Source organism: Gymnodraco acuticeps, unplaced genomic scaffold, assembly GCF_902827175.1.
Source record: "Gymnodraco acuticeps unplaced genomic scaffold, fGymAcu1.1, whole genome shotgun sequence".
In the NCBI taxonomy this organism is placed as follows: Eukaryota; Metazoa; Chordata; class Actinopteri; order Perciformes; family Bathydraconidae; genus Gymnodraco; species Gymnodraco acuticeps.
The window spans coordinates 196,301-224,131 of NW_022990596.1; the positions used below are offsets into that span (position 1 = coordinate 196,301).

At 39.9% G+C, this 27,831-nt stretch overlaps 2 protein-coding genes across 3 annotated transcripts in view; both read left to right on the forward strand.

Annotated features, from left to right (window-relative positions):
* LOC117554471 (interferon-induced protein 44-like) overlaps positions 1 to 12,963 on the forward strand; it is a 33,626-nt gene extending 20,663 nt beyond the window's left edge. Inside the window, exons 5-8 of the mRNA XM_034228919.1 lie at positions 4,858 to 5,004; positions 5,180 to 5,348; positions 11,678 to 11,778; positions 11,920 to 12,963. Coding sequence (XP_034084810.1) covers positions 4,858 to 5,004; positions 5,180 to 5,348; positions 11,678 to 11,778; positions 11,920 to 12,081 — 579 coding nt within the window. The 3' untranslated portion in view covers positions 12,082 to 12,963. The remainder of the gene's footprint in view (positions 1 to 4,857; positions 5,005 to 5,179; positions 5,349 to 11,677; positions 11,779 to 11,919) is intronic.
* A 1,318-nt stretch (positions 12,964 to 14,281) lies between these two features.
* Positions 14,282 to 27,831, forward strand: part of LOC117554470 (interferon-induced protein 44-like) — a 38,181-nt gene continuing 24,631 nt past the window's right edge. The window contains exons 1-6 of one of the 2 annotated variants that reach the window (XM_034228915.1): positions 14,282 to 14,364; positions 14,997 to 15,053; positions 15,319 to 15,411; positions 21,736 to 21,813; positions 22,295 to 22,328; positions 22,543 to 22,738. In XM_034228915.1, coding sequence (XP_034084806.1) covers positions 15,050 to 15,053; positions 15,319 to 15,411; positions 21,736 to 21,813; positions 22,295 to 22,328; positions 22,543 to 22,738 — 405 coding nt within the window. In that variant the 5' untranslated portion in view covers positions 14,282 to 14,364; positions 14,997 to 15,049. The remainder of the gene's footprint in view (positions 14,365 to 14,996; positions 15,054 to 15,318; positions 15,412 to 21,735; positions 21,814 to 22,294; positions 22,329 to 22,542; positions 22,739 to 27,831) is intronic. The other variant, XM_034228916.1, reaches the window with a different exon arrangement.

Genomic DNA, 27,831 nt, shown 5'->3' on the forward strand with positions numbered 1-27,831 from the left:
GACGATCAAACAGGGGCTGGAATGTGTTCACCAGGACGACTGGTTCACTTCCACCTGAAGTATGCATACTTCCACGTATACCCATCATCCCGAAACATAGGAAATTCCTGCGGTTTCTCATTTCAGGGAATATCAGACCAGACAATCGTCTGCCGTTTGAATATTTCCTGGCTCCTCCCATTTTTGTGTAGAGAAGGCTGGAGCCGCTACACAGAGGAGGGATGAGAGGGTGGTTTCCTTTGGACGACCTGCTAGTTGCTGGCTCGCTCCAGGGAGGAAGTCGCTTTACAGACGGTACATCTCGTATCGCATCTGTCAAAGCCTGGGTTTCATAACAAGTTGGAAGAAGAGCTGTCCTCTTCCCTCTCAGACAAACGTTATCTGGAGTGGAATTAAAAACTCAGCCAGCAGCAGAGCGCTCTCTGGCAGCGAGTGAGAAACTGACAGCTCTCCTCCGGCGTGTCACAAACCACACAGCCCTCTCCGTAACGCAGCTGCTCGGCATTAGCGTCAGCTGGTCACGGGGGGGATTCCCCTGGGTCTCCCCCACAGGTGGAGTCTCCAGAGGTGCTTCATTCACTGCAGAAGCCTGCTGTTTTAACCTATTGGTTTATAAACTGCAGAGCTCGAGGCATTCCTCTGTCCCAGATATGCCTTACACACGGTCATAATAAATCCACGAGCACTGTTATAACGCCTCGTGAGGACAGCATACACACACCTCTCATCCTCTGGGCGTGTACGCGCCTCATGATGAGAGACAGAGTGGAATGCAGCGTGTGGAAACTCCCTCGCAGCTTTTTTGCTTCACGGGCAGCAGCGGCGAGGGCGTGGCACGTCACCATGACGACCATTACGGCACATCACAGAGAAGCCTCTCCACCCAGCAGTTCCATGGGATGCAAGAAACACTCCCGTTATCCCAGGAACAGTGTTATTTCCGGCGAATTTAACCGAGGGGCTCGCAGAACGCAGCAGCCGTGCTATGCGAGGAGTATGGAGACTCAGACCGGTGTCACGCACACTGGCGCCTCAGTGGGATTTGGCTTTGGTGTTACGCGCACTAAAGAAAAACCCCATTTGAACCTGATCAGGTTCCCCTTAACTGTATTCAGCCAAAGTAGTACTGCTTTTGGCTCTATCAGAGGAAAGGGTGATCTGTCTGCTCTCCCGGTGGCTCCGTCATGTCTCCGGATCCATGGAGATGCAGTTCAGCTGTTTTACGCCCTAACCCGGCTTCATGCCTATAAGGTCATCACAACTCTTTTAGGTCAAGAATGATCACCCTGGCTGGCTTCTTCCCCCCTCCTCACAGGTCGGAGGAAGAAGAAACATCTCATCTCCTCTGCCAGGTGCGCGCGCTGTCTGCTATGTGGCGCGCACGGCGGCATTGCGCCGTTCTCAGCGCCTGTTTGTGCATTACAGAGAGCGCTCGATCGGGCAACCTCTGTCTACACAACGGCTGTCACACTGGCTGTGTGAGGCTGTGTCACAGGCATATGTCTCCTCTGGGGTGGAGCCCCCGGAGAATATCAAAGCGCACTCAACCAGAGGAAATTCCTCCTCCTCGGTGTTGCGCGGAGGAATGTCAGTGAAGATATTTGCACGGCTGCATCTTGGTCTTCCCCCTGCTCATTTATTCAATTGTATTTGAGGGATGTCTCCCTTTCCTCTCTGACACGCCCTGTACTGGGTGTCCTGTCAGAGTGAGTGACGTCAGGGATCCAGGGGATCCAGCTGAGAGCTCTCCTACCTGGCTGACACGGAGAGAGCGGCTGTTCCCCCTCTATGATCGCAGGACAAGGTGGGACCTTCGTCTCTACTTTCTCACAGCGGTCGGTATGTATTGTTCCCAGCCTTCACCCCGTCAGGAAAACAGGTATGTTTGCTCCAGGGACGGGGATGTGCCATTATGCATGGCACAACAGGCAGGGGGGTGTTATTAAGCAGGTATGTCTGTGCTTCTAGTGCTGGACGGACCCAGTGGGGCGCAGACTACATCATGCTTCGCCCTTAACCCAATAGCGATAGCCTTAGAGGGCGAAGCCATATACGAAATAGAACTGAGGTTACCTAACTGTAACCCAGCTTCTATGAGTATTGGCGCAGCCCTCTAAGCGCTGGGCCCCACTGGCTCTACGAATAGCTGAAGAAAAGTTATATTGTATGGGAGCAGATCGCCGGGCAACCTCCCTATTTATACCGGAAGGAGGCCCGAGGGTGGGGCCCACCTAGCGGGTGGGCGTGGACTACAAGTGTTTTCAGTACTGCGCGGGGGCGCAGAAGGGTAAACCCAATAGCGATAGCCTTAGAGGGCTGCGCCAATACTCATAGAAGCTGGGTTACAGTTAGGTAACCTCAGTTTTTCATTTTAATGTGTGTTGTTGTTGTTGTTGTTGTTGTTGTTGTTGTTGTTGTTGCGTCCGGCAGTGGCTCAGTGTTAGCAAATATAATTAAGAGGGTTATAAAATCAGTAGTGGGGAACGCAGGCGTATAGTATTCCAGGGAGGGATATTTGTGACACTATTAGTAGTATTAGGGACACAATTACTCACATGAAGGAGGGTATAGGTGATATAGTAGTTAGTTTAGATTTAAATAAAGCTTTTGATCGGGTTAGTCATTGACATTTTGGAAGATGAGGGGGCTTAAGTTGTTGGATAGTGTAGTGAATGAAATAGATAAGATAGTTAGTGAGTGAGTTTATATGGGATAGGAGGGGGTAAGGATAGCTAGAGAAGTGTTAGAAAATGAGTTTAGGGATGGAGGTTTACAGCTGATAAACTTAAGAAGGAACATTAAAGCAATTAGGATTATAATGATGGTTCGCTATTTATGGAAAATATTCTTAAAGGAAAAAATAAATAAATGTGGAGGATGTGGTGATAGTGCTATTTGTATGGTGCTAAGAAAGGGGATGTTGAAAGGGTTGAGTGCTTATCAAAGGGAAGTAATGAGTGCATGGGGTGAGTTTTTGAAGTATGTTAGGTATGAGTGTGTGAATGTGCAGCAGGTGTGGGAGCAACCGATCTTCCTTAACCCCAGGATCACTCATGAGAAGTGTTGTTTATTCAATCTGCCGATGTGGAGAGCGGGGATGAGGAGGGTTAAGGACTTTGTTTTAGAGTACGTACCAGGCTTTATGAGGGCACAGGTGATAGTGGATGAGTAGGGTTAAGGACTTAGTTTTAGAGTACGTACCAGGCTTTATGAGGGCACAGGTGATAGTGGATGAGGAGGGTTAAGGACTTAGTTTTAGAGTACGTACCAGGCTTTATGAGGGCACAGGTGATAGTGGATGAGGAGGGTTAAGGACTTAGTTTTAGAGTACGTACCAGGCTTTATGAGGGCACAGGTGATAGTGGATGAGGTTAGGGAAATAGATGAGGTAATGTATTTAGGGACAGCTGAACGAATGATGAAGGAAATTAAAGATGGAATGCCGAGTGAATGGTTAACAATGATTGAGAGTGAGATCATTATGAAAGGAAAGTGTGTTTGATTTATATGTGGGGAAAGAGGATGTCAATGTTAAAATAGAAAATGTTTAAACAAAAAATATGTATAAATGGTTAAAAGGGAATGTTATCAGAAGACCTGCATCAGAAAGAGTATGGACGAGTGTTGTGAACGCTCTTACTGGCAGAAGAATGTGGGAGAATGTGAAAATTAAATGGAACCGTATTGAATGTGAGCATTTTGATTTTTTTGTTGAGGCAAAATAGGGTGTTTAACAACCTGATCATTAGTCATTTTGATGCAACTGTTGAGAGAGAGTGTGATGTTTGTAGAGACCAGGTTGAAACATGTTTGCATGAGTTTGTTGAATGTAGAGAGCTTGTAGTGTTTTTTGGAAGGATGAAAGAGTTAATTGGTAGATGTTGGAATGAATGGTGAGAGAAATGGAATGGAAGGAGCTGTGGCTGTTTGGTGTGATTGAGAAGAAGGATGAATGCAATGTGAATCTATTAAACTATGTTCTGAGCCACGCCAGGCGTGCGGTCAAGATAAGGAGGAACATTGCCCATTTCGAGGGTAAATTGTCTGACGTGTGGCATATAATGAAGAGGACAACAAAAAGGGACATAAACCTTGTTCTCATACACGTGAAAAAGGACATATTTTGCGAGGATTTCGTAAATGGCAGCAAATTAATTGAGCTGGATGAGGAGGGAGCTCTGTGCTTCAACTTTGAAAAATAACATAAGAGACACTTTGTTTCAGTGAAAAACGGACAGTTTATGTTTTGTTTTGATTGGTTTGAATTGATTTGTTTGAGTTTTTTTTGTTTTTTTTGTTTATTGGTTTATATCATTTTATGTCTGTGTTTCATACAAATTATGAAACTATACGGTATATTAAATGTGTGTCTTTGTTATATGCTGTAAGTACTTTATGTAATTGTGATGAACTGTTAAATGAAAAAAAAAAGATTAAAAAAAAGGGCTTGGACTATGAGCCGTAGGGTCGCCGGTTCAAGTCCCCGAACAGACCTAAATATGGAGTGTGGACTGCTACTTGGAGAGGTCCCAGTTCACCTCCTAGGCCCTGCCGTGGTGCCCTTGAGCAAGGCACCGGACAACCCCCTTCCCCCCCCCCCCCACTCCCATTGCTCCCCGGGCGCTGTACAATAGCTGCCCACTGCTCCTAGTACTAGACTCCTAGTACTAGGATGGGTTAAATGCAGAGGCCAAATGTCACTGTGTGTGCTGTGTGCTCTGCATGTGTGACCATTAAAGAGGGGATTCATCCCTCCGGTTCTATCTATCTATCTATTATGAAATTATGTAACATTTTGACCTTTAAAGCAACCTAACTTCCATGTCATTATGGTAACGGAACTTTCTTGTCTTATAGTACAAAGCCTACAAAATCAAAAAAGGTGATACAGGGACACATTACCCTTTTGTCTTCAATGACGTCATGGGCCTCGAGAAGGATGAAGGAGTTTGTGTGGAAGACATCAAACTGGCCATTAAGGGACACGTGAAGAATGGTTACAATGTACAACTGAATTCTTTAAACCTTATCTCTGTTGCATATATTTGAGGAACATGATCCCACTGCATGATAAATATTTTGCACATGAAATATGGAAAACTAACAAGGTTCCAATAGAAACTATTGTATTTCTGATTTCTAATGTTATTTTTTGATTCAATTTAACATTGTTTTTCAGTTCAATCCTCGGTCTTCCTTGTCTGAGGATAACCAACACTACAACAGAGACCCGTCTCTAAATGACAGAGTTCATGTTCTGGTTTGCGTCATCCCTGGCAGCATAGCAGGATTGCAGGATGATTCTGTGAGAAAGTTGAGGGAAGTCAGACTTGCAGCCAGGGACATGGGTAAGGGTTAGGCTTTTACAATAATGCATAACATTAAATCTGACATAAATTATATATATATTCTATTTTTATATAATAAGAACAAATATAATAATGCAATAAAATAACTGTACCAACATTATTTTTAACTGATTTTGATTCTGCTCTGTATTGGCAGACATTCCTGAAATTGCTATTCTCACCAAAATTGATGAAGCCTGTCCAGAGGTTGGAAAGGATATAAGGAACGTGTATAAGAGCAAGCACCTGAAGAAAAAGGTAAGTTTCTGTCTGTAATTTAGTTTGTAAAGAGCTGTAATTCATTTTGGGATATCATTTTGTTTTACACTGTAATATTGTAATAACCGCAAAATCTCCTTGGATCAGCACTTTCATTTATTAAATGTCATTCTTAAATGTAGATTGAGGAGTTGAGTGGCGTGCTGGGTTTCCCTCCAAGCTGCATCTTTCCTGTGAAGAACTACCATGAAGAGCACGAGACAAGTGATGACACAGATACACTGATACTGAGCGCACTGACACGGATGATTAAATCTGGAAAAGACTTTGTCAACGACCTGTAAAATGACATACTGCTGAGGCAGGTCTTGTTGTTATGACAACATGTTAAAAGCATGTCTGGAATGATAATTACATAAAGTGGGCAATATGGCTTTTAGACTTTTTTTTTTGCAGCCTGTAATGCATCATATCTATAATAGAAATGATGGTGTCCCTACCTTAATGAGTAAAGTATGAAAATGCTATATTTGTCCTATATTTGAAGTTTTTTTTGCATTGTGATACTGTTAGTTATATACGGAAGAGGATTAGGGCCACATGAAAACTACATTTGGAGGATTTGAAAAAAATAATAATTTTTTTTGTAAAAATAAAATGTTTTGTTCTGAGAAAAAAGTCAGAATTCTGAGATTAAAGTCAGAATTCTGACTTTTTTCTCAGAACACAGCATTTTATTTTTATTTTTATCAGATCAAAAAAATATATATTTTTGACTTTTATTTATTTTGTTCGAGAAAGTTAGCGGTGCGCCAAGGAGGACGTGGAGCACACAGGAGAAAACCATTTAATTGCAGACTGTTGTGTTTATGTGGGGAAATGACAGTGCATACATTCGGACTCGGACTTCATTTTTAGGACATTTCTGCCAGGGGTGTTGAGCTATTTGTTTAAGCACCGGATTGGCAAACAGTAAACCAGTAAACCAGTCTGCCTTGATCTATGAATTCATGCCCATGACTCTCACAGTATCTGATGCCCACAGCTCTTTTATAGAAGGAAAACAAATACTCAGAACACATACACACAGAGCGAGCTGAGCAGAGCACAAACAGACTCGCATCATGCACCCTGATGACCGGACATCTCCTTCATAAAACGAGTAATAGGGGGAATAATCGGGCAGTTCGATGTGTGTAGAGGTGTGGTTGTGTGTGTCAGAATTCTGAGATTAAAGTCAGAATTCTGATTTTTCTCTCCAAATTTTTTTTTCATGTGGCCCTAATCCGTAGTTATATGCTTTGTTGATTCAGGTGGTAATTTATATTGCCTTCTCCACAGGTAATCGAGAATCTGAATATTCGTAGGTCGAAGATAAGATTTGGTTGAAACTTGTTCAGAATAATGATAACATATGCTGTACCTGTCACTGATTAAAAAGTGTTTTGTATATAATGATACTTTTTTTTTAATGTAACCAGATCATATTCATCAAATAATGATAACATCAATATTTTTAAATGACATAATAAACACAATTGTTTCAATCAAGACAACAGATCAGAGCAGTTCTGTGATTTGCAGCTCATTCAGATCAAAGCAGCTTCACTTGTCTCTAAGAAAACCCTCGTCAGGTTTTAAAACATGCATGTGATTACACTCAAAAACAATACATGATGTTTCTTATTTTTTCTTGCATTAAATGGATCAACAATGATGTACATTAATTGTTTAAAATATTTGGTGAGTCCATATTTTGTTGTTACATTGAGAGGGTGCAAAGTTATGATAATCAGTGCCTGTTTTACACAGTGTGCCTATTCTAGGATGGTTACATTTGAATGCTTTGATTTCTGTAAAGATGAAGATGAAGCTGTTGATCTACAATCCTTTGATTCTCACCAATAATATTTTGAACAATAAATGCATTCACACATTCATTTGTGACTTAGTGTGTACTGTAGTCATTTGGTGTAAATCCTCATTGCTGAAAAAGTAAGGTTGAAACATATATATTCAAACTTTATATGAATGTATAGGATAGTCAAGGCAGCACATTTATTTGGGTTGTTGACACGCAGCAAATCATTTTTGGGTGGTCTCTGCTGTTTTGCTTCTAATGCTATGACCCAAAATGAATAATTGTACCGTATGGTTTAACAACAGCAAACTTGACATTTCACTCAGTAACAATGCCTCTACTTAAATGTCTTTAGAAATGTCCCTCTAATCATAAATGCTACAAACTCATTCATTAATTCCAATTTCATACATTTTCTTTAAGTAGATTTAGAATAAGCAATTTGGAGAAAGATATTATACAACAACTCAGAAAATGACATCACCTTACTGTAATGCAGCCACAATAACACTGATGCCATATCACACTATTGGGATATGAGATTACATTTAATTTAATTTAGCTGATGCTTTATCCAAAGCTTTTATCGTTTCATTTCACATTTAACAGCAGTATCTTTACTGAAAGCACCAGCTCAGCTTCAACACAACTCCCCTGCCAATACCATGATATACTGTGGCAATAAAATATCTTGACTCTCCACTCACACGTTTCCTCCTAAAATAAACTTCATTGACAAGATACATTCCATAAATGATGTTTAGTCTGTAATATTTCTTAAATTCAATTTCAAACAGTTACTTATCTTAATAAAAAACATTCTAATTACATTTTAGATGTATTACTACATATACATTATTTGTATTATTTCCATACTGCTGCTGCCTCTCGAGGTTAAGAGTAATACTACAGCACATAACACAGAATGACAGAGTGCAATGCCAAAAATAGAACCGGGCTGTTGAGAAAACATCCGTAGCTGCAGCCCTGCAAGCCCACCCCCTCCCTTCTCCCCTGATTCTTTTAAATCATGTGATCTAAAGGAAACTGTAGATACCACCAAACCAGAATATAACAGCTATACTGGACACACTTCACATTCAAACCATGTTTTTGTATTTCAATAGTATTTGGGTAAACTCATGAGAAAGTGTGTTTAAGTTCTAAAGTCACTTTCAGATTCAATTTTTAAAAAATGGGTGAAGAGGTCTACTGTTGGATCTGACACAGACTAAATGCATCCAGTCATTCAGTTGTGACTAAGTGTACTATTGTCATTTGTGAATGAATAAAGAGAAATCAACTTTACTTTATGAGGTCAGTAAACATTAAGTTGTACATCGATAAAGGCAATTCCTGTGTGCTATAACTGAACATGAAAGTGAAAGTGAGCAGCTGTTACCATATAAAAGAGACTTTCCTTTCGAGTTGAGAAGCACTTGGGTGAGAGACACATACAGTACCTGAAGGTGAGGATTTCTATCACTTCCCAATTCTTGTTATGCTTTCATCATTTTGATTATAGTTATCCTTCTTGTGTAGCACAGTTATAGAGATAATTACTGTATGTATGTTAACATTAGTTTTTATCTCAAACCTTTAATGTTTTGTAGAGCAGCACTTAGAAAAAAAGGAAATATATATAAACCTATATTTTTCTAGCTCTGGGTGTTTATTTCGTTTGATTTAATCTCTTTATAACCTGCACAAAAACCACATTTTCCAAAACGCTGCTTGTTTGTAGTGAGTAAGAGTAAATGAAAGGTACTGTGAAATATATAATTATCTGGATAGGGAGTGAATAAAGTTATATTTGATTTGATTTATTTATTTTTTACAGTTTTTTGTGATTTTACATTTGTACTTTTTAACTTCAACAAACTTTATTCGTTATATATTTTCTGAAGTAACAATTAAACAGACTTTAAGATTTTCCTGCAGCACATTTGAGTCAGTATGAGAAGTTGCAAAACAAAGGGATTTACAATATTATACATAATTATAATAATAAATACTTTACTATACATGATGAATGTTGTGAAATATTTGATCTCAAATGTTGTATTGATAATGTTTTTACAACAATTGTTTGTTGAAGCCATGGGAATCTTCCAATCTAGTACCCCCCCACCAAAAGGTAAGTAACTCAACATTTTTCTAAACATTGCGTAATAGATTAAATCAATCAAAATGGGAATAATGTTTTACTACAAATGTTCACTTTACTTTTTAGTTCTGCCTCAAGAATGGAGGAACGTTCCTTGGGGGTGAGTTCATTTTTCAGTGTGTGGTGTCTCTGGTGTTTAGTAGCTTTTATTCAAATAACACTTTTAAAAAGCACAACAATGAACCTGCACACTCCTTTGTTGAGACTGACCTTTGTTATGTAATATTTTCTATGTACAGTATTGTCACTTCTTAGAAACATGATAAGATAAGATAGAGCTTTATTGTCTCCCTTAGGAGAAATTTGTCTTGGGCATTGAGATAATACACATAAAACATTCAGGTCAATCAGTCATATATACAGAACAGAGATTACATATCACATGGCAAACAAACAAACAAGAAACATACAGGTACAGCACTTTCCCTATTGCACATACATAATCAAATTGTACTTTTCCCTATTGTATTCATACACAAATCAATATTGCACTTTTCCCTATTGTCTCCATACCTATTTACACATGATGCACTTCCCCTATTTAATCTTCTCGATTGCACAAACTACACTGTAAACATTGCACCTCCCAACAACTCCTAACAGCATAATCACAATTGTTTCTGACTGTTCAGCAGCTTGATTGACAGCAGAACAAAGGAAAACTTATACCTGTTCAATTTACAGTTTGGTAATCTGTACCTTCTGCCCTCGCGAGGGCAGCAACTCAAACTCTCTATACAGGATGTGTTTGGGGTCGCATGTGATTTTACGGCCTTGCTGTATGGTTTCTTCTCTTGGGTCTCAGTGACACCATTATGAATCTAAACTAAAGTCTATTGTTTTTCCATTGAACAGAAACAAAGTGAGAGATTTACAGATTGTGAACGATTACCAGCCTTTTAAAAAGGATGTCCAGCTCAGATTAATGCTTTATGGACCTGCTGGTGCTGGCAAGTCCAGCTTCATCAACTCTGTGGACAGTGTTTTACGAGGCAAAATAACTCATCGAGCTGCTGCAGATTCACTCTTCCGCGGGAGCTTCACCACAAAAGTAAGAATCCCTGAAAGCATTTCACAAGACACAACAACAATTAAAAAACAGAGAACATATTTTTCTCTGGCTCAGTGGTTAGAGCTGGTGCTCCATGTTCTGAGGCTCAGTCCCTGCTGATGAGAGTTTGAATCTGGCTTGTGGTTTGTTAACACATGTCTTCTTTTTATCTCCCCCCTATCAAGAGGCTGATTCTCAAATAAACCGGATAATCTGGCCCCCCCCCCAAAGATTTTAAGTTTTTGTTTTTTTTATGTTGATTTGTGTTTTTTCTTTTAAATATGTTCTGTTTTGTGAAATTATGTTATGTTATAAAGGTTAGGGAAACCATAACGGCATTTTTTTTGTCTTACAGTACAGAGAGTACAAAATCCAAAAAGTACCAGGGACACATTACCCTTTTGTCTTCAATGACATCATGGGCCTTGAGAGGGATGCAGGAAAAGGAGTTTGTGTGGAAGACGTCAAACTGGCCATGAAGGGACACGTGAAGAATGGTTACCAGGTACAACTTGGTACAACACAATCCCACATTGTGGTCATTTTCTACTATCAATATTATGGATGGGATGTATGAAATACGAAATATGGAAAACTAACGAGACTCCATTCGAAATTATTGTATTTGTGCATGCAAATTATTTTTTTATTATTTTTTATTTAACATTGTTTTCCAGTTCAATCCTATCTCTCCCATCTCTGTGGATAACCAACACTACAACAGAGACCCCTCTCTAAATGACAGAGTTCATGTTCTGGTTTGCGTCATCCCTGGCAACATAGCAGGATTGCAGAATGATGATAACCCATCACAGTTACTGACTGAGGATTTCGAGAAACAGTTGAGGGAAGTCAGACTTGCAACCAGTGATATGGGTAAGGGTTGGATAATAAATGAACAAATACAATTATATACATTGTATTTTAAAAGTATATTTAATGTATCATAATTCTAATAAAATATAATAACACAGTAAAATAACCTGACCAACTTTATTTTAACTGAATCTGATTTTGCTCTGTATTGGCAGGGATTCCTGAATTTGCTATTCTCACCAGAATTGATGAAACCTGTCCAGAGGTCAACAAGGATATAAGGAACGTGTATAAGAGCAAGTACCTGAAGAAAAAGGTACATTTCTATTGGTAATTTAGTTTTAGGCAACTGTAATTCAAGTTGGAATATCATTTTGTTTTACACTGTTATATTGTAACATCAAAATCTCCTTGGATCAGCACTTTCATTTCTTAAATAGCATATTCTTAAATGTAGATTGAGGAGGTGAGTGGAAGGATGGGATTTCCACAAAACTGCATCTTTCCTGTGAAGAACTACCACTCAGAGATCAACATACATGATGACACAGATACACTGATACTGAGCGCACTGACAGGGATGATTGAATCTGGAGAAGACTTTGTCAACGACCTGTAAAACTACATTCTGCTGAGGCAGGTCTTCTTTTTATAACAACATGTAAAAAGGTCATGTTAACAATTATGATAATTACATGAAGTGGGCAAAATGGCTTTTAGTTTTTTGTTTGCAGCCTGTAATGCATAATATCTATAATATAAATGATGGTGTCTCTACCTTAATGAGTAAAGTATGAAAAGGCTTTATTTTTCCTATATTTGATGTTTTCGTTGCATTATGATATTGTTAGTTATATGCTTTTTTGATTCAGGTGGTAATTTATATTGCCGTCTCCAGGTAATCAAAAATCTGAATATTCGTAGGTCGAAGATGAGATTTGGTAAAATGTGTTCAGAATAATGATAACATATGCTGTACCTGTCATTGATTCAAAGTGTTTTGCATATAATGATACGTTTTTTAATATAACCAGATCATATTCATCAAATAATGATAACTTTAATATTATGATATTTTTAAATGACATAATAAACATAATTGTTTCAATCAAGACAACAGATCAGAGCAGTTCTGTGATTTGCAGCTCATTCAGATCAAAGCAGCTTCACTTGTCTCTAAGAAAACCCTCGTCAGGTTTTAAAACATGCATGTGATTACACTCAAAAACAATACATGGTGTTTCTTATTTGTGCTTGCATTAAATGGTTCAACAATGATGTACATTAATTTTTTTAAATATTTGGTGAGTCCATATTTTGTTGTTACATTGAGAGGGTGCAAAGTCATGATAATCAGTGCCTGTTTTACACAGTGTGCCTATTCTAGGATGGTTACATTTGAATGCTTTGATTTCTGTAAAGATGAAGATGAAGCTGTTGATCTACAATCCTTTGATTCTCACCAATAATATTTTGAACAATAAATGCATTCACACATTCATTTGTGACTTAGTGTGTACTGTAGTCATTTGGTGTAAATCCTCATTGCTGAAAAAGTAAGGTTGAAACATATATATTCAAACTTTATATGAATGTATAGGATAGTCAAGGCAGCACATTTATTTGGGTTGTTGACACGCAGCAAATCATTTTTGGGTGGTCTCTGCTGTTTTGCTTCTAATGCTATGACCCAAAATGAATAATTGTACCGTATGGTTTAACAACAGCAAACTTGACATTTCACTCAGTAACAATGCCTCTACTTAAATGTCTTTAGAAATGTCCCTCTAATCATAAATGCTACAAACTCATTCATTCATTCCAATTTCATACATTTTCTTTAAGTAGATTTAGAATAAGCAATTTGGAGAAAGATATTATACAACAACTCAGAAAATGACATCACCTTACTGTAATGCAGCCACAATAACACTGATGCCATATCACACTATTGGGATATGAGATTACATTTAATTTAATTTAGCTGATGCTTTTATCCAAAGCTTTTATCGTTTCATTTCACATTTAACAGCAGTATCTTTACTGAAAGCACCAGCTCAGCTTCAACACAACTCCCCTGCCAATACCATGATATACTGTGGCAATAAAATATCTTGACTCTCCACTCACACGTTTCCTCCTAAAATAAACTTCATTGACAAGATACATTCCATAAATGATGTTTAGTCTGTAATATTTCTTAAATTCAATTTCAAACAGTTACTTATCTTAATAAAAAACATTCTAATTACATTTTAGATGTATTGCTACATATACATTATTTGTATTTTTTCCATAATGCTGCTGCCTCTCGAGGTTAAGAGTAATACTACAGCACATAACACAGAATGACAGAGTGCAATGCCAAAAATAGAACCGGGCTGTTGAGAAAACATCCGTAGCTGCAGCCCTGCAAGCCCACCCCCTCCCTTCTCCCAGGATTATTTTAAATCATGTGATCTAAAGGAAACTGTAGATACCACCAAACCAGAATATAACAGCTATACTGGACACACTTCACATTCAAACCATGTTTTTGTATTTCAATAGTATTTGGGTAAACTCATGAGAAAGTGTGTTTAAGTTCTAAAGTCACTTTCAGATTCAATTTTTAAAAAATGGGTGAAGAGGTCTACTGTTGGATCTGACACAGACTAAATGCATCCAGTCATTCAGTTGTGACTAAGTGTACTATTGTCATTTGTGAATGAATAAAGAGAAATCAACTTTACTTTATGAGGTCAGTAAACATTAAGTTGTACATCGATAAAGGCAATTCCTTTAAGTCACGGTGTGCTATAACTGAACATGAAAGTGAAAGTGAGCAGCTGTTACCATATAAAAGAGACTTTCCTTTCGAGTTGAGAGGCACTTGGGTGAGAGACACATACAGTACCTGAAGGTGAGGATTTCTATCACTTCCCAATTCTTGTTATGCTTTCATCATTTTGATTATAGTTATCCTTCTTGTGTAGCACAGTTATAGAGATAATTACTGTATGTATGTTAACATTAGTTTTTATCTCAAACCTTTAATGTTTTGTAGAGCAGCACTTAGAAAAAAAGGAAATATATATAAACCTATATTTTTCTAGCTCTGGGTGTTTATTTCGTTTGATTTAATCTCTTTATAACCTGCACAAAAACCACATTTTCCAAAACGCTGCTTGTTTGTAGTGAGTAAGAGTAAATGAAAGGTACTGTGAAATATATAATTATCTGGATAGGGAGTGAATAAAGTTATATTTGATTTGATTTATTTATTTTTTACAGTTTTTTGTGATTTTACATTTGTACTTTTTAACTTCAACAAACTTTATTCGTTATATATTTTCTGAAGTAACAATTAAACAGACTTTAAGATTTTCCTGCAGCACATTTGAGTCAGTATGAGAAGTTGCAAAACAAAGGGATTTACAATATTATACATAATTATAATAATAAATACTTTACTATACATGATGAATGTTGTGAAATATTTTATCTCAAATGTTGTATTGATATTGTTGTTTTTACAACAATTTGTTGTTAAAGCCATAGAAAACGACCAATCGAATTCCCCCTCACCTCACCTGCTGACTTCTAAAATGGGTAAGTAACTAAAAAATGTTTCAAACATTGCCTAATAGAGGTATACAAGTATATAGTGTAAATTCATAAGCAAGTCATGTGTGGATTTGATGAGCGGGACAATTTAACTTTTGATCAAGTGAAAGTAATTTTCTTTTTACAGTTGTTGGTTATTTTACCTTTGTACTGTTCAAATTGAATGAACTTTATTTGTTGTATATTTTCTGAAGTAACAATTCAACAGACTTTAATATATTAATAAATGATGAAAGGTTTTCCTGTGCAGACTTTTGGAAGATTGTCAAATCTCTCAATGATTCTCCTACACCTCGCACTTCACTTACCACCTACTCCCACCTACCTCCACCTACTCCAAAAGGTGAGTAACATATTTCTAAACATTGCTTAAAGGTAGGGTAGGTAATTTTGGAGAAACCAGCTCGAGTGCGCTAGAATTTGAAAATACACAACCGAAACAAATCTGCCACTTCCTTACAGAGCCCCTCCTCCAACCAACCCAGTCTCACGGCATTTCGTTTTCACCAACACGATTTTTAACCTATTGATTCGTGTTCACCAACACGATTTGCCCCTTTTTTTCGTGTTGCACAGCACGATTTTAAAAGCAATGTATTTCTACTGCCTGCAGCACGTATTTTTCTCCGGTAGGGTCGAGGAAGACCGGAAGCTGTGTGGTTCATAAAAACATGTTCTTACTCAATATCAAGCCACAGTTATTGCTTTTATTTGAAATCGTATAATTTCGGACTTTTGTTGCAGTCTGTGAGGAAAATAAATGGGGCTCAGAGCCTCAGGATACTGAAATCTGTATTTTTTAAATCTTTTTTTCCTTCTATTCTTTTCAAAATAACACACTGTTATTTACTCAACAATAACACACAATTATCCTTGCTTTTATTTATTGGTTTAATTCCATAATCTCGGGCTTTATTGGCTTCCGTCAGGAACTGAATTTCAAAATAAAAATAACCGGAAACAGACGTAGGCATTTCGAGCGATTACCCAAGATCCTCAGCTATGGTTTTAAGCTCGCTTATTGGATGTTTTTAGCCGCAATGCTTGCTGGGATTTGGTGTTTATATGATATGAAATCCGGAAAACATTTTAAAAGAATAAAATAATACTTAATTCCGAGCACTCTTGCTTTTCTCTTTGAAAGTCATCACATAACGGCATTGTAATACACGGTTTGGCTGCATTGTATATTACAGATCTGCCGTAGTTCTTTATTTATAGAGCCCTGATGAGAAGACCTTTGGAAAAACTGAGAAAATTCCGCCGAAACGGAATACTTGACGTGGATCATAAATATATTCAACAATTAAACAACATCTTCAATTTCTCTTCACACAATACGTCTCCTTGCAGTATCAACACTAATTCGGCTGACTTTTACATTTGATCTAATTCACAGATTATGAAATAGTATAGCAATATGCTGTAAAATTATGTGAAAGCATGCATAAAACTACACATCTTCAGATGTTGTACGAAAACACAAGTGTCCTACACTAATAATACAAAGTTATTATGGCTGTGTGTACCTTGTGTGCACCTCCTAGTGGTTAAAGCACGTTATTGAATTATTGTGTTTTATTTGATTAAAAAAATATTAAGAGTACATACTTTCATAGGGGGAAAGTATAAATATAGAATATAAAAAATCAAGAAGATACTATAAGTGATCTCTACAATAAAACAGTTTAGTCCAGAATGTACAAAGATATTAATAGGAGGAGGTGCAAAACAGAAAAATGAATTAACTTTTATTTAAACATTAAATAACAGATTAAGGTCTTCTTTTAAATAAGAAAAAAACTTTGGGGGTATCTATCTACAGATAAATATTAAGCCTGACAAAGTACTTAACGTCTAATATATTGCTTTCCTGCAATGTTAACTATGTTGAAGCACTTATTTTAACTGATATTATACATATGAATTATACTCTTATGTATGTAGATAGAATAAGAAATGTGCAGAATATGACATAATATACAGTCTTTAATTAACTATTAGTAGAGAATAACGAGTAATGAATATACTTTATTACTCGTTTCCATTCATGTCAATTGCAGATACATGTTTAGTCTTCTCAAGCACCACCTATCAAATATCTCTCCTGATTGTTGGCACTTGACAATCACCTTACCTGAATTTTACTCAGGTGTAACTAAAGTCTGATTTAAGGGTTGTTTATATTTCACATAATTAATCAGAATCTGCAAAGTAACTCAAATAAATGCAGTGGAGTAAAAATACCAGGTTAACCTCTGAATTGTAGTAGAATTACAAAGTAACAATGAGCTGTCATGTGGGTATTAATGCTGCGCATTATGGACACAAGCGATTTTCACCCATTTATTAATTATATGTTTTACATTTGATAACACCAATGTGTTTAATACTGGCAACTTCTAATTGTGGGAAAAACGAAAACGTTCAGTAGAGACGTCCCATAGAATATTTTGCGAAACACAATAGCCAGTTTGTGTAGTTCTGGGGGGGCGTTCGATTCCAGTTTTGGATAGTCTGGCGTGGTTTCGTTCCATTTCACACAGCTGTTTGACGCTCTGCGTAACCTTACGGGGACTGTAGTCCTAAACTAGTGTTTCTCAAACTTTTTCAGACCGCGGACCACTTAGCCAATAATAAAACACTCGCGGACCACCTAACTCCCCAAATATCCTAAATAAAATAATAAGCCTGTTTACCACTCCAACAGTATATTAAAAATTACAGCATAATAATGACAACTTTGTGTGAACTTCTCTATCGCTCGTTCACACATTAAATCGACAATACAAAACAACTACAGATTCTACAAGCATTTTGTTCATATGCGATTTAAACGGTAAATGCTGATAGATTTGACACATCATATGAAACGTAGACTACATTTATTATGGAGTTAATGTCCGTGCGAACAGAGCCGCAATTTACTGACAGCAAGATCGTTTGCTACTGAGAGATATGCAAAATACACCGCATTTAGTACGACAAACTTCCGCTGCGGATTTTCAAAATAAAATACAGTAAAACTATGGTTGCAGCCGCAAGTTAAATAGGAATTTAACAATAAACACAAGATAATTATTTACACTGTTACATTTACAAATAGCATTGTTTACTCACTCATACACTGCGTGTCTCTGTTGCCAACTAATGGGAGGAATGGTGCTGCTTGTGCTGAGACATCAGTGAAACAATGTCGGGATCCAAACTGGAGAGTTTGAGTCTCATATCACAGTCCACATTGATCCTGTTACGCTGCTTTGTTTTCAGACCAACAAGTGCAGAAAAACCAGCTTCACAGTTGTAGGTGGTTGTAAACGGCATCAACTGTTTCAGAGCAGCGTCAGCCAGCTCTGGGTGCTCAGGCTGGACGTGGACCCAAAAGTCTGTCAAGCTTTTCTCTCTGAAAGTCGTCCTCAGTGGCCCATCAGATGCGATGTCCACAAGGCTGTCAACCTGTCTCGGTGGGAGCTTGGAACTGACATGTTCAATGTGTGTTTTGTCCCCAAATGGATTCCTGATCCACTCAAAGCCTGCATCTAGTTCTGGGAAATATCTTCCCAGCTGAAAGTGAAGGCCTTGCAGATGTTCCTTGAAGGCTGCAACTGTGCCGCCGTCCAGCTCTTCATCTGCAGCGAGGAGAAAATCCGCCAGCGTCGGAAAACAGTCAAACTCCTGGCGATCCAGACGGACACACCACAATTCCATCTTGAGGCGTGCAGCTTTAATTTTGTCCTGCACATTGAAAACAGTAACAGCTTTCCCCTGCAGCGCTAAGTTCAGAGCATTGAGAACGCTAAAGACATCGGCCAGGTATGCCAATTGTGAGAGCCACTGGAAGTCATGCAGTCTGTCATACAGTTCATCAGTATGATGCAAGAATAACATCACCTCATCGCGCAGTTCAAATAGACGGGTGAGAACTTTCCCACGCGACAGCCAGCGAACTTCAGTATGAAAAAGCAGTTTTGTGTGTTCACTTCCCATTTCTTCACACAGAGCTTTAAAAAGACGTGTGTTCAGTGCTTTGGTTTTTATTGTATTCACAATTTTCACAGACTGGTCCAGTACTGATTTGAGGCATGGTGGCATTTTCTTCACAGCCAGCTGTTCTCTGTGAATGCAACAGTGTGTTGCTGTGGCGCAAGGTGCAACTGCGCGTATGCGCGCTGCCAGTCCCTTATGTTTTCCAGTCATTGCAGTCGCACCATCTGTGCAAATACCAACACATCGTGTCCAGTCGATATGATTCTGCACCATGAAATTGTTGACCGAGTCAAAAATGGCTTCCCCTGTGGTGTTGGTCGGCAGGGAACGACAAAAAAGAAATTCATCCTGCACACCGCCAGCATGAATATACCTTACAAAACACAGCAGATTTGCCTCGTTCCCGATATCAGTTGACTCGTCCAGCTGCAGTGTGAAAAACTGGCTTTGGCTTAAACGTGTGATCAGCTGATTTTTCACATCTTCAGCCATGGCTGTTATTCGCTGCTGGACAGTGTCATTAGAGAGTGGGACCCTGTTAATTTCGTCACTTGCGGTCTCCCCAAACAATATGTTAGTCATAACTTTGGCAGCTGGTTTGACTAAATTCTCACCTATCGAATGAGGTTTTCCTGCTTTTGCAATTAGAAGGGATACCCTGTATGATGCCTCTGTAGCCTTCGCATTTTCCCCCGGTACAAAAAACTGTAAGGGCGACTTCGTCATTTGTTTCTTAAATTCATCAAGTTTTCTCTCAAAAACTCCCAAATGTTTCCCAATGTAATCCTTGTGTTTACTTTCAAAATGTCGCTTGAGCTTGGCAGGTTTCATAGCCTCGTTCGCCAACGACTCGTAGCACAAAACACATTGTGGATTGGGATCCTCGTCATCTCCACTCCAAAAAAAGCCACATTTGATGTAGTCGCTGTGATATTTTCTCTTCACTTTAGCGCTGGACTTTCTGCATTCAAGCCGAGTTTCACAGCTTTCAGCCGGGTGGTTATTAGACAATGAACCACTCTCCTGGGACTCAGTAACGCACATAAAAGCACTTGTTGCTGCTGAATCACCTGCATCAGGACGATGCACCTTGACTGTTGCATCCGATTTTTCATTTAATTTTCTTTTAACTGACCCTGTCTTTAGCCATCGATCCATCTTGTCAGTTGACCGTTCTTTTGTTTATTTTTTTTAGTTGACCGCTCAAATTGACCGCGCAGATCATTTATGACATAAGACGTAAAACAAACGTACGTACCTACGTACCTACGTACATACACTACATCTATGATACACTCTATACTAGTAATTTTTTAACAGTTTGAGAAACACTTTAAACTTATAATATATATGAATTTCAAATGTGGCATTTTACCAATATACTCACGGACCACTTGGGGCCGCTCGCGGACCACTCTTTGAGAAAGACTGTCACGATAGCTGGGGATTATGGGTAGTGTAGTGTCTTTGGCCATCCTAAACTCAGAAATGTTGACAATCGCAATGATGCTCGAAATGTCCCTTATAGGCCTACGTCTGTTTCCGGTTATTTTTATTTTGAAAATCAGTTCCTGACGGACGCCAAAAAAGCCCGAGATTATGGAATTAAACCAATAAATAAAAGCAAGGATAATTGTGTGTTATTGGTGAGTGAATAACAGTGTGTTATTTTGAAAAGAATAACGAATTAGAAGGAAACAAATATTTAAAAATACAGATTTCCGTATTCTGAGGCTCTGAGCCCCATTTATTTTCCTCACAGACGGCAACAAAAGTCCGAAATTATACGATTTAAAATAAAAGCAATAATTGTGGCTTGATATTGAGTAAGAACATGTTTTTATGAACCACACAGCTTCCGGTCTCCCACGACCCGACCAGAGAAAAAGACGTGCTGCAGGCAGTAGAAATACATTGCTTTTAAAATCGTGCTGCAACACGAAAAAAAGGGGCAAATCGTGTTGGTGAACACGAATCAATAGATTAAAAATCGTGTTGGTGAACACGAAATGCCGTGAGACTGGGTTGCTCCAACACACACGAACGCGCACATGACCAATGAGGGCACGAGATAAGTTTGTGCACAGATGGAAAGCTGACAGGCAGGTAGGCCATCCAGTTACATTAGCCGGGCCGGCTAAAATGATTGGTCGTGCTTTTTACAGTACCATGGCTTCCACAGATGACATTTTTTAATGGATTTTTTGTCAAAGCACTTAAGATATTCATTGATATCGGGATGTTAAGAGCATTCCATGGAATATAACAAAAAGTGTATCTCGAGCCGGTTTCTCAAACTTACCTACCCCACCTTTAACACTAGAACTGCCAGAGGTCGCTGTATACCTAAAACCGCCAACGGGTAAAATGTACCCGCTATTGATTTGCAAGGTACAATGTTCTTTTATTTATCATACAGAACAGTGAGTTTTGATCGCACAGGGATGAAACGTATACCAATAGAATCTGTGGACTCTCAGCTTTTCATATTATATAGTTTGTGCAGATAGCATGAAATATAAAATATCGCTACCAGTGCTGATTTAAACGCTTGGTGTTAGACTTGTGTTTTTGTTTAGGTACAAATCTCTCTATCTCTCTCTCTCTATCTATCTATAACTATCTATCGATCCATCTGTAATGTTCTGTTCTATTGACATATAATTGTCTACATTAACAGACGACGCGGACTACTTCTCTCATTCCGAGTGTCCATCTTTATTCAACTGGTACTTAACACATGCATTACGTCCTCAAGGTGAGCTCAATCATCCAAGATCTTGTATTCTGCAAGATGTTACACTATCTATAACTATCTCTCTCTCTCTATCTATCTATCTATCTATATCTATCTATCTATCTATCTCTATCTCTCTATCTAGCCTATAAGGAACCGCAGTAGACAAAAGGCGTTGCTATAGCAACACGTCATGTTTACGCTGCATTTTCTATGAGGTAAATATTACCCGCTGGCGGATATGGGTATAAATGGCAATTTTGTTGGCGATTTTTTCAATCTGACTTCTTATTGACAATTTTTAACAACAGAGGGTGCTACATAACACACTTTCAGGAAAAGTCACGGACTGGGAGACTTTAATATGCTATGGAAAAAAAGTTACATACAATCAAAAAACAGCTGCAGGTAAAATTTACCCGTTGGCGGTTCTAGTGTTAATAGATTAAATCAATCAAAATGGGACTAATGTTTTACTGCAAATGTTCACTTTACTTTTCAGTTCTGCCTCAAGAATGGAGGAACGGTCCTTGGGGGTGAGTTCATTTTTTTCAATGTGGTGTTTAGTGGCTTTTATTCAAATAACAATTTTTAAAAGCACAACAATGAACCTGCACACTCTTTTGTTGAGACTGACCATTGTTATGCAAATGTTTCTATTTGTTGTCACTTCTTAGAAACATGATGTGTTTTTTTCTTGGGTCTCAGTGACACCATTATAATCAACTGATTTTATTTTCCATTGAACAGAAAAAAAGCAGTAGACTTGAAGTTTGTGGAGGATTACAAGCCTTTTAAAGATAATGTCCAGCTCAGATTTATGCTCTATGGACCTGTTGGTGCTGGCAAGTCCAGCTTCATCAACTCTGTGGAAAGTGCTTTACGAGGGGAAATAACTGATCGAGCTAAAACAGATGCAATCGGTGGCAAGAGCTACACCACAAAAGTAAGAATCCCTTTTCAGTGTTATCATGAATGTCTTACATTGTAACACCTGAAATGTAATACTCTTTTATCTATTATATTATTTTACTTTTAAGCAGGAGACAAACTGCTATGGTGGCCCTGAAAGTCAAAACATAAAAACCTTTGACAAGACACAACAACAATTAAAAAACATGAAGTATTTCTTTCTCTGGCTCAGTGGTTAGAGATGGTGCCCCATGCTCTGAGGCTTGTGGCCTGTTAACACGTGTCATCACTCTCCCCCTATCAACACTTTGATTCTCAAATAAAATGCTGTCTGGCCCAACAAAAATATTTTTACAAAGTTGTTTCACATTGTTTTGTTTTGTAAAAATGTACTTTGTTAAAAAAAAGATATTGATTTTTAAAATGTTGTTCTATTTCGTATATGGCTTCGCCCTCTAAGGCTATCGCTATTGGGTTTACCCTTCTGCGCCCCCGCGCAGTACTGAAAACACTTGTAGTCCACGCCCACCCGCTAGGTGGGCCCCACCCTCGGGCCTCCTTCCGGTATAAATAGGGAGGTTGCCCGGCGATCTGCTCCCTCTTTTCTTCAACAACCAGCAGTTTACTGAAGCACGAGAAAAGCAACATCATGAGCAATAAAGAGTGTGTCCGTATGTGCCCGTCGGGCAATACGGGCTACATTATGAGCTACGATTTGCATCCGATATGCGCAGCCTGTCTGGGGCCAGAGCACGCGGACGCGGCTCTCAGCCAGCAGGTCGCATGTCCTCACTTTGTGCGTCTTCCTTCGTCCGACAGGAAGCGAAGGGCGGACGCTCTAGCTGCTGCGGGTGAGGAAGACGTCTGGGGTGGGCAGGAACCCATCCAGAACACACCACCGTGGCTCCAGAGGAGGCGGAGGAGATCGCTAAGGCGGCCAGCACGGCGCTCTCGCTGTGCGCAGCCGTGGCGGTGTCCCAGGCGAGGATTAGCAGCCTGGATGACACAGATCCAGCGTCACCTCTGGTTACAGCAGGCAGCGGTCACAGAGCCAGCCAGGAAGGTTTTACTGGACGCTCCGATCAGCTCGGACGGGCTGTTCGGGCCCCAGTTCCTGGCCATGGTTGATTCCATGAAGGCGGCATCGGAGCAGGCGGAGGACATCCGCCAGCACGTCGGCTGGCTCCAGCCAGCGGTGAAGCAGCAGCGACACCAGCGGCGGCAGCAGCAGCCGACCCGGCCACAGCGGCAGACGGACAGACACCAGCAGCAACAGCAGCCGAGGCGTCAGAATCGTCCGTCAGCGGCGGCCGGGGCACCGGCCCACACCTCCAGGGCACCGTCCTGCACCTACGGGGATACTCCCGTTCGGCGTCTGCTCCATGAGAGCCGCCGAGGAGACAGAGCGGCCTTGACGGTTTGGGAGGGAGTGTGAGGAAAATAAAAATAAGCTTATTTTCCAACATGTTGGCTGAGTCATCAGTTTCAAATGTGTTTCACATATCCCCCACTCTGGGTAAACCAGCTGTCTATGACCTATCGGTTAATAGCCAGCAGGATTCGTTACAAAAGCCTGCGCATTTAATCTATCGATTAATAAGCTGCGGAGCACAGTAACTACACCAGCTGCCTTCAATCTGGTGATTAGTAGGCAGCATGGTTCGCTGCAGGGTTCTGGTGGTTATAACTTTCGGTTATTAAACCACAAACCTCGCGGCATTCCTCTATCCGAGATACGCCACCTACACATGGTGACAATAAGCCCATGAGCGCCGTGGTAACGCCCAGTGCTTGAATTGGAATGAAAAAGGTGCCAGTACTCTAAAATCAGCAACTTTTTCAAGTCAATTTTATATATACAGCCCACAAACAAGAATTTGGCTACTATAATGCTGGTGGGTTTGTCTCTTTACTACTGTATATTTTAGAAAGGTTCACTGTACTTAACATTTTTTATGATAGGCAGCGGATATGGCTAAAGCTCAGTAAGGTCAATATTAACTGAAAATATAGCAATCAAAGTCTAGATCTTCTGCTGAAGACACATGAAGCAGAGACCTTTCAGGTGAGAGCCCCTCTGGTGGTGTTCAACATTAATGACAAGGAAAAAAAGCTCTGGTCAGAAGCATTTTTTATAAAAAGCTTTAACAAAATTAAGTATTTCTGTACATTTTGAATGCAATCTAACTTTCCAACTCAGAAAACGAAAAACGAAAAAGTGCCAAAAGTCTTCTCACATGGCTGAGCTGCTTTGCAATATACTTCACCACTGAAGAATACAAATATGTATAAAGTAAACTATGATGCAATCTAACTTTCCAACTCAGAAAAATGATAAAGAGCATGAACAAAGAACATGTAAAAACAAATGCAAAATTTGCACAATCTAAAATGAGAAACTGTAACTGCAAGTAACAAAGTCTGAGCCATGGTAAAGAGTTACATTGAACACCAAGCTGATCAGATAACTCCCTGGTTGGTCTGAAGTCCTTCTATCTCCAGGATCTGTATAATTGGCACATTATGCCAAAAGTCTTCTCACTGGGTGAGCTGCTTTGCAATATACTTCACATTGTTAGAAAAGGCTCCAGAAGGCCTTGGGGACATCAGTATCAGGGGCTGGAGCTGGACAGGCTCTTTCATCAGCACTTCTCCTTCCCTTTGCCAGCCAGGACCTCACATACTGTTCCGGATTGAACTGTCCTAGTGATGGTCCATTACATTTAATGAAAACCAGGCTGGACAGTCGGCTGACAGAGAGAGCATTCCTTTTTGCAGTAAGGATATCGTTCATGCAGCTGAATGCCCGCTCACACTCACTAGAGGAGACAGCGATGGTTCGGACTGCTTTCAGTAGAGGCTCCATGGCAGCAGGTGTACGGGATGCCCTGGTTTCCTTGTATTCGCGAAAGCCCTGAACAGTCTCTCTTCTGTCCACTTTCAACACTTCGCACAAACGTAGCACCTCTACGTCCCCATACTGTACGTCTAACTCCTCTTCAGGCCAACTTCCAGGATGGATAACTTTCATGTCCTGGATTAGCTGATTGTCCCGGGCCTCCCGGCCATGTAATGGGATTTCTCTTGTGCTGACATGAGAGGAGGTTGTGGAAGTCATTCTGTGTCTCAGATTCTCTACCATACTGCGGAAAAACTGACCTGCATGAATCTGTACAAGCCTGCCATTCTCACGCAGGGCAACACCCTTGAAGGACTTCTCAGCTAGAGCTGTATGAACTGTAGTCATGTGTGGGCCAGGCATGGTGACCATGGATTCAAAAACTCGTATTTCTCGAGTTAAGAGCCTATCTGCTGTAGGCAGTGTCATCTCTCTTTTTTGGAGTTGCCGAGAGAGGTCGCTGAGCTCTGTGAGCGCATCGTACATCAGTCCCAGATTGCTGACAAACGTTGCAGATGTGAGCACATCATCCAGGCCCTTGTACTTTGCTCTGTCTCTGGAATCCCTGCTCGTGTCGTTTGCAGCATTTGTGAAGTGATCATGAAGCACTCGGTAGTTTTCCCAGACTGCTCTGACGCTCCTTTCACTTGAAGCCACCCAGCGGATGGACAAAACACGCCCTATCACTAGGAGACGCTGTCCGACTACTTGCGCACACTGCGCTAACTGCCTCTGATTTTTGGGGGAGGCATGGAACAAGGAATAGAGTTTGTCAAAAAAGATCTGGAAATGATTGAGCCCTGAGACCTCCTTGACCACATCCCCAACTGCCAGCTCTAGACGATGATTGGAGCAGTGCCACACAAACAGGCTTGGGAATTTACTACACAACTGGGTAGCAACGCCTGTTCTCTTCCCTAGCATGACTGAAGCCCCATCACATGCAAAAGAAACGAAACACTGACCTAAAAAGTCCTGTTAAAATCTCTTCCAAGACACTCCATTAACGCCTTTGTGATGTCATCAGCCGTTGTTCCATCCAACTCGATCAGCTCCCAAAAAAACGTTTCGGGCTCAGCATCAGCTAATGCTGAGCGTAGACACACAACAAGCACCGTTTTACCACTAATAGTGGTAGATTCATCGACCAAAACACAGAGTTTTCTTTGGTTTTCTGTAATGTCTTTTGCCATTTTTTTCTTCAGCTCATGAGCTATGTGGTCGATGATTTCGCCACAGGTTTTATTGGAGTGCAAAACCCTGCCCACGTTCAGCCCATTCAGTTTCTGTACATTCAAATCAATTGGCATGTCTGTGAATGGCCGGCTATGTATGCCAATTTTATATGCCGTTCGAAAAACTCTGATAGTGGTGTCTAATTCAGATTTATGCATAGACTGCACTTGATGTTGAATAGTTTCACGTGAAGCAGATGTAAGGATGTCAGCAGCTTTTACATGGGCTTGTGATTCTTTATGTTCTTTGATTTTTTTTCTCAGGCTAGCTTGTTGTTTGCCCTTGTCAACACCGAAATGAGACACTGCACACTCACCCCATTCAGTTGACAGTTTCAGTCCTTGTCCAGTGTGTATTCCCAAAGATTTGACATCTCTGCATATCCGACATCCTAGCTTCTTATCTTTAAGAAGGAGCCATGCATTGGTCTTGCAAAAATATTGCACCTGGTCCGTTGTCCAGCAGTCCGGTGCATCGCTTTGCCCGGTGTTGGTGGTGGCAGTTGAGCCAGCAGTAGCTAAAGTTAGAGGCTCTGGAGGAGGCGGCGGAGCTAGTGCTAATGCTAATGCACTAGAACTTGGAGCAGGAGGATCAACCAAAGAAAGCTCCCCATCAGACACAATTTCCAACACAGGCACAGCATTCTCTGTATTTGAAGTTTCTTCCGGCGACAACCGCTGTCTTTTTGCACTTTTATTAATCCACGCTAACATTTTAGAAATGCTAATTTGTGACGTGACTTGCTTTCCTTCTCTCGGGGGCGTGCCTGCTCTGTTCTATCACTCTACATAGCCACCAGGGTCGGCTCTAGAACAAATCAAATGGGGGGGCAATCATTTACCAAGGGGGGGCACATACTGCCGTCAACAACCAACACACAAACACCAACGCAACTTCAATTAAAAAAAACATGCTGTAAAGTGTATTGTCTTTCACACACATTGCAGGGTGTAGTGCTATTTTATAGCGCACCTATGACCTGTGCATACATG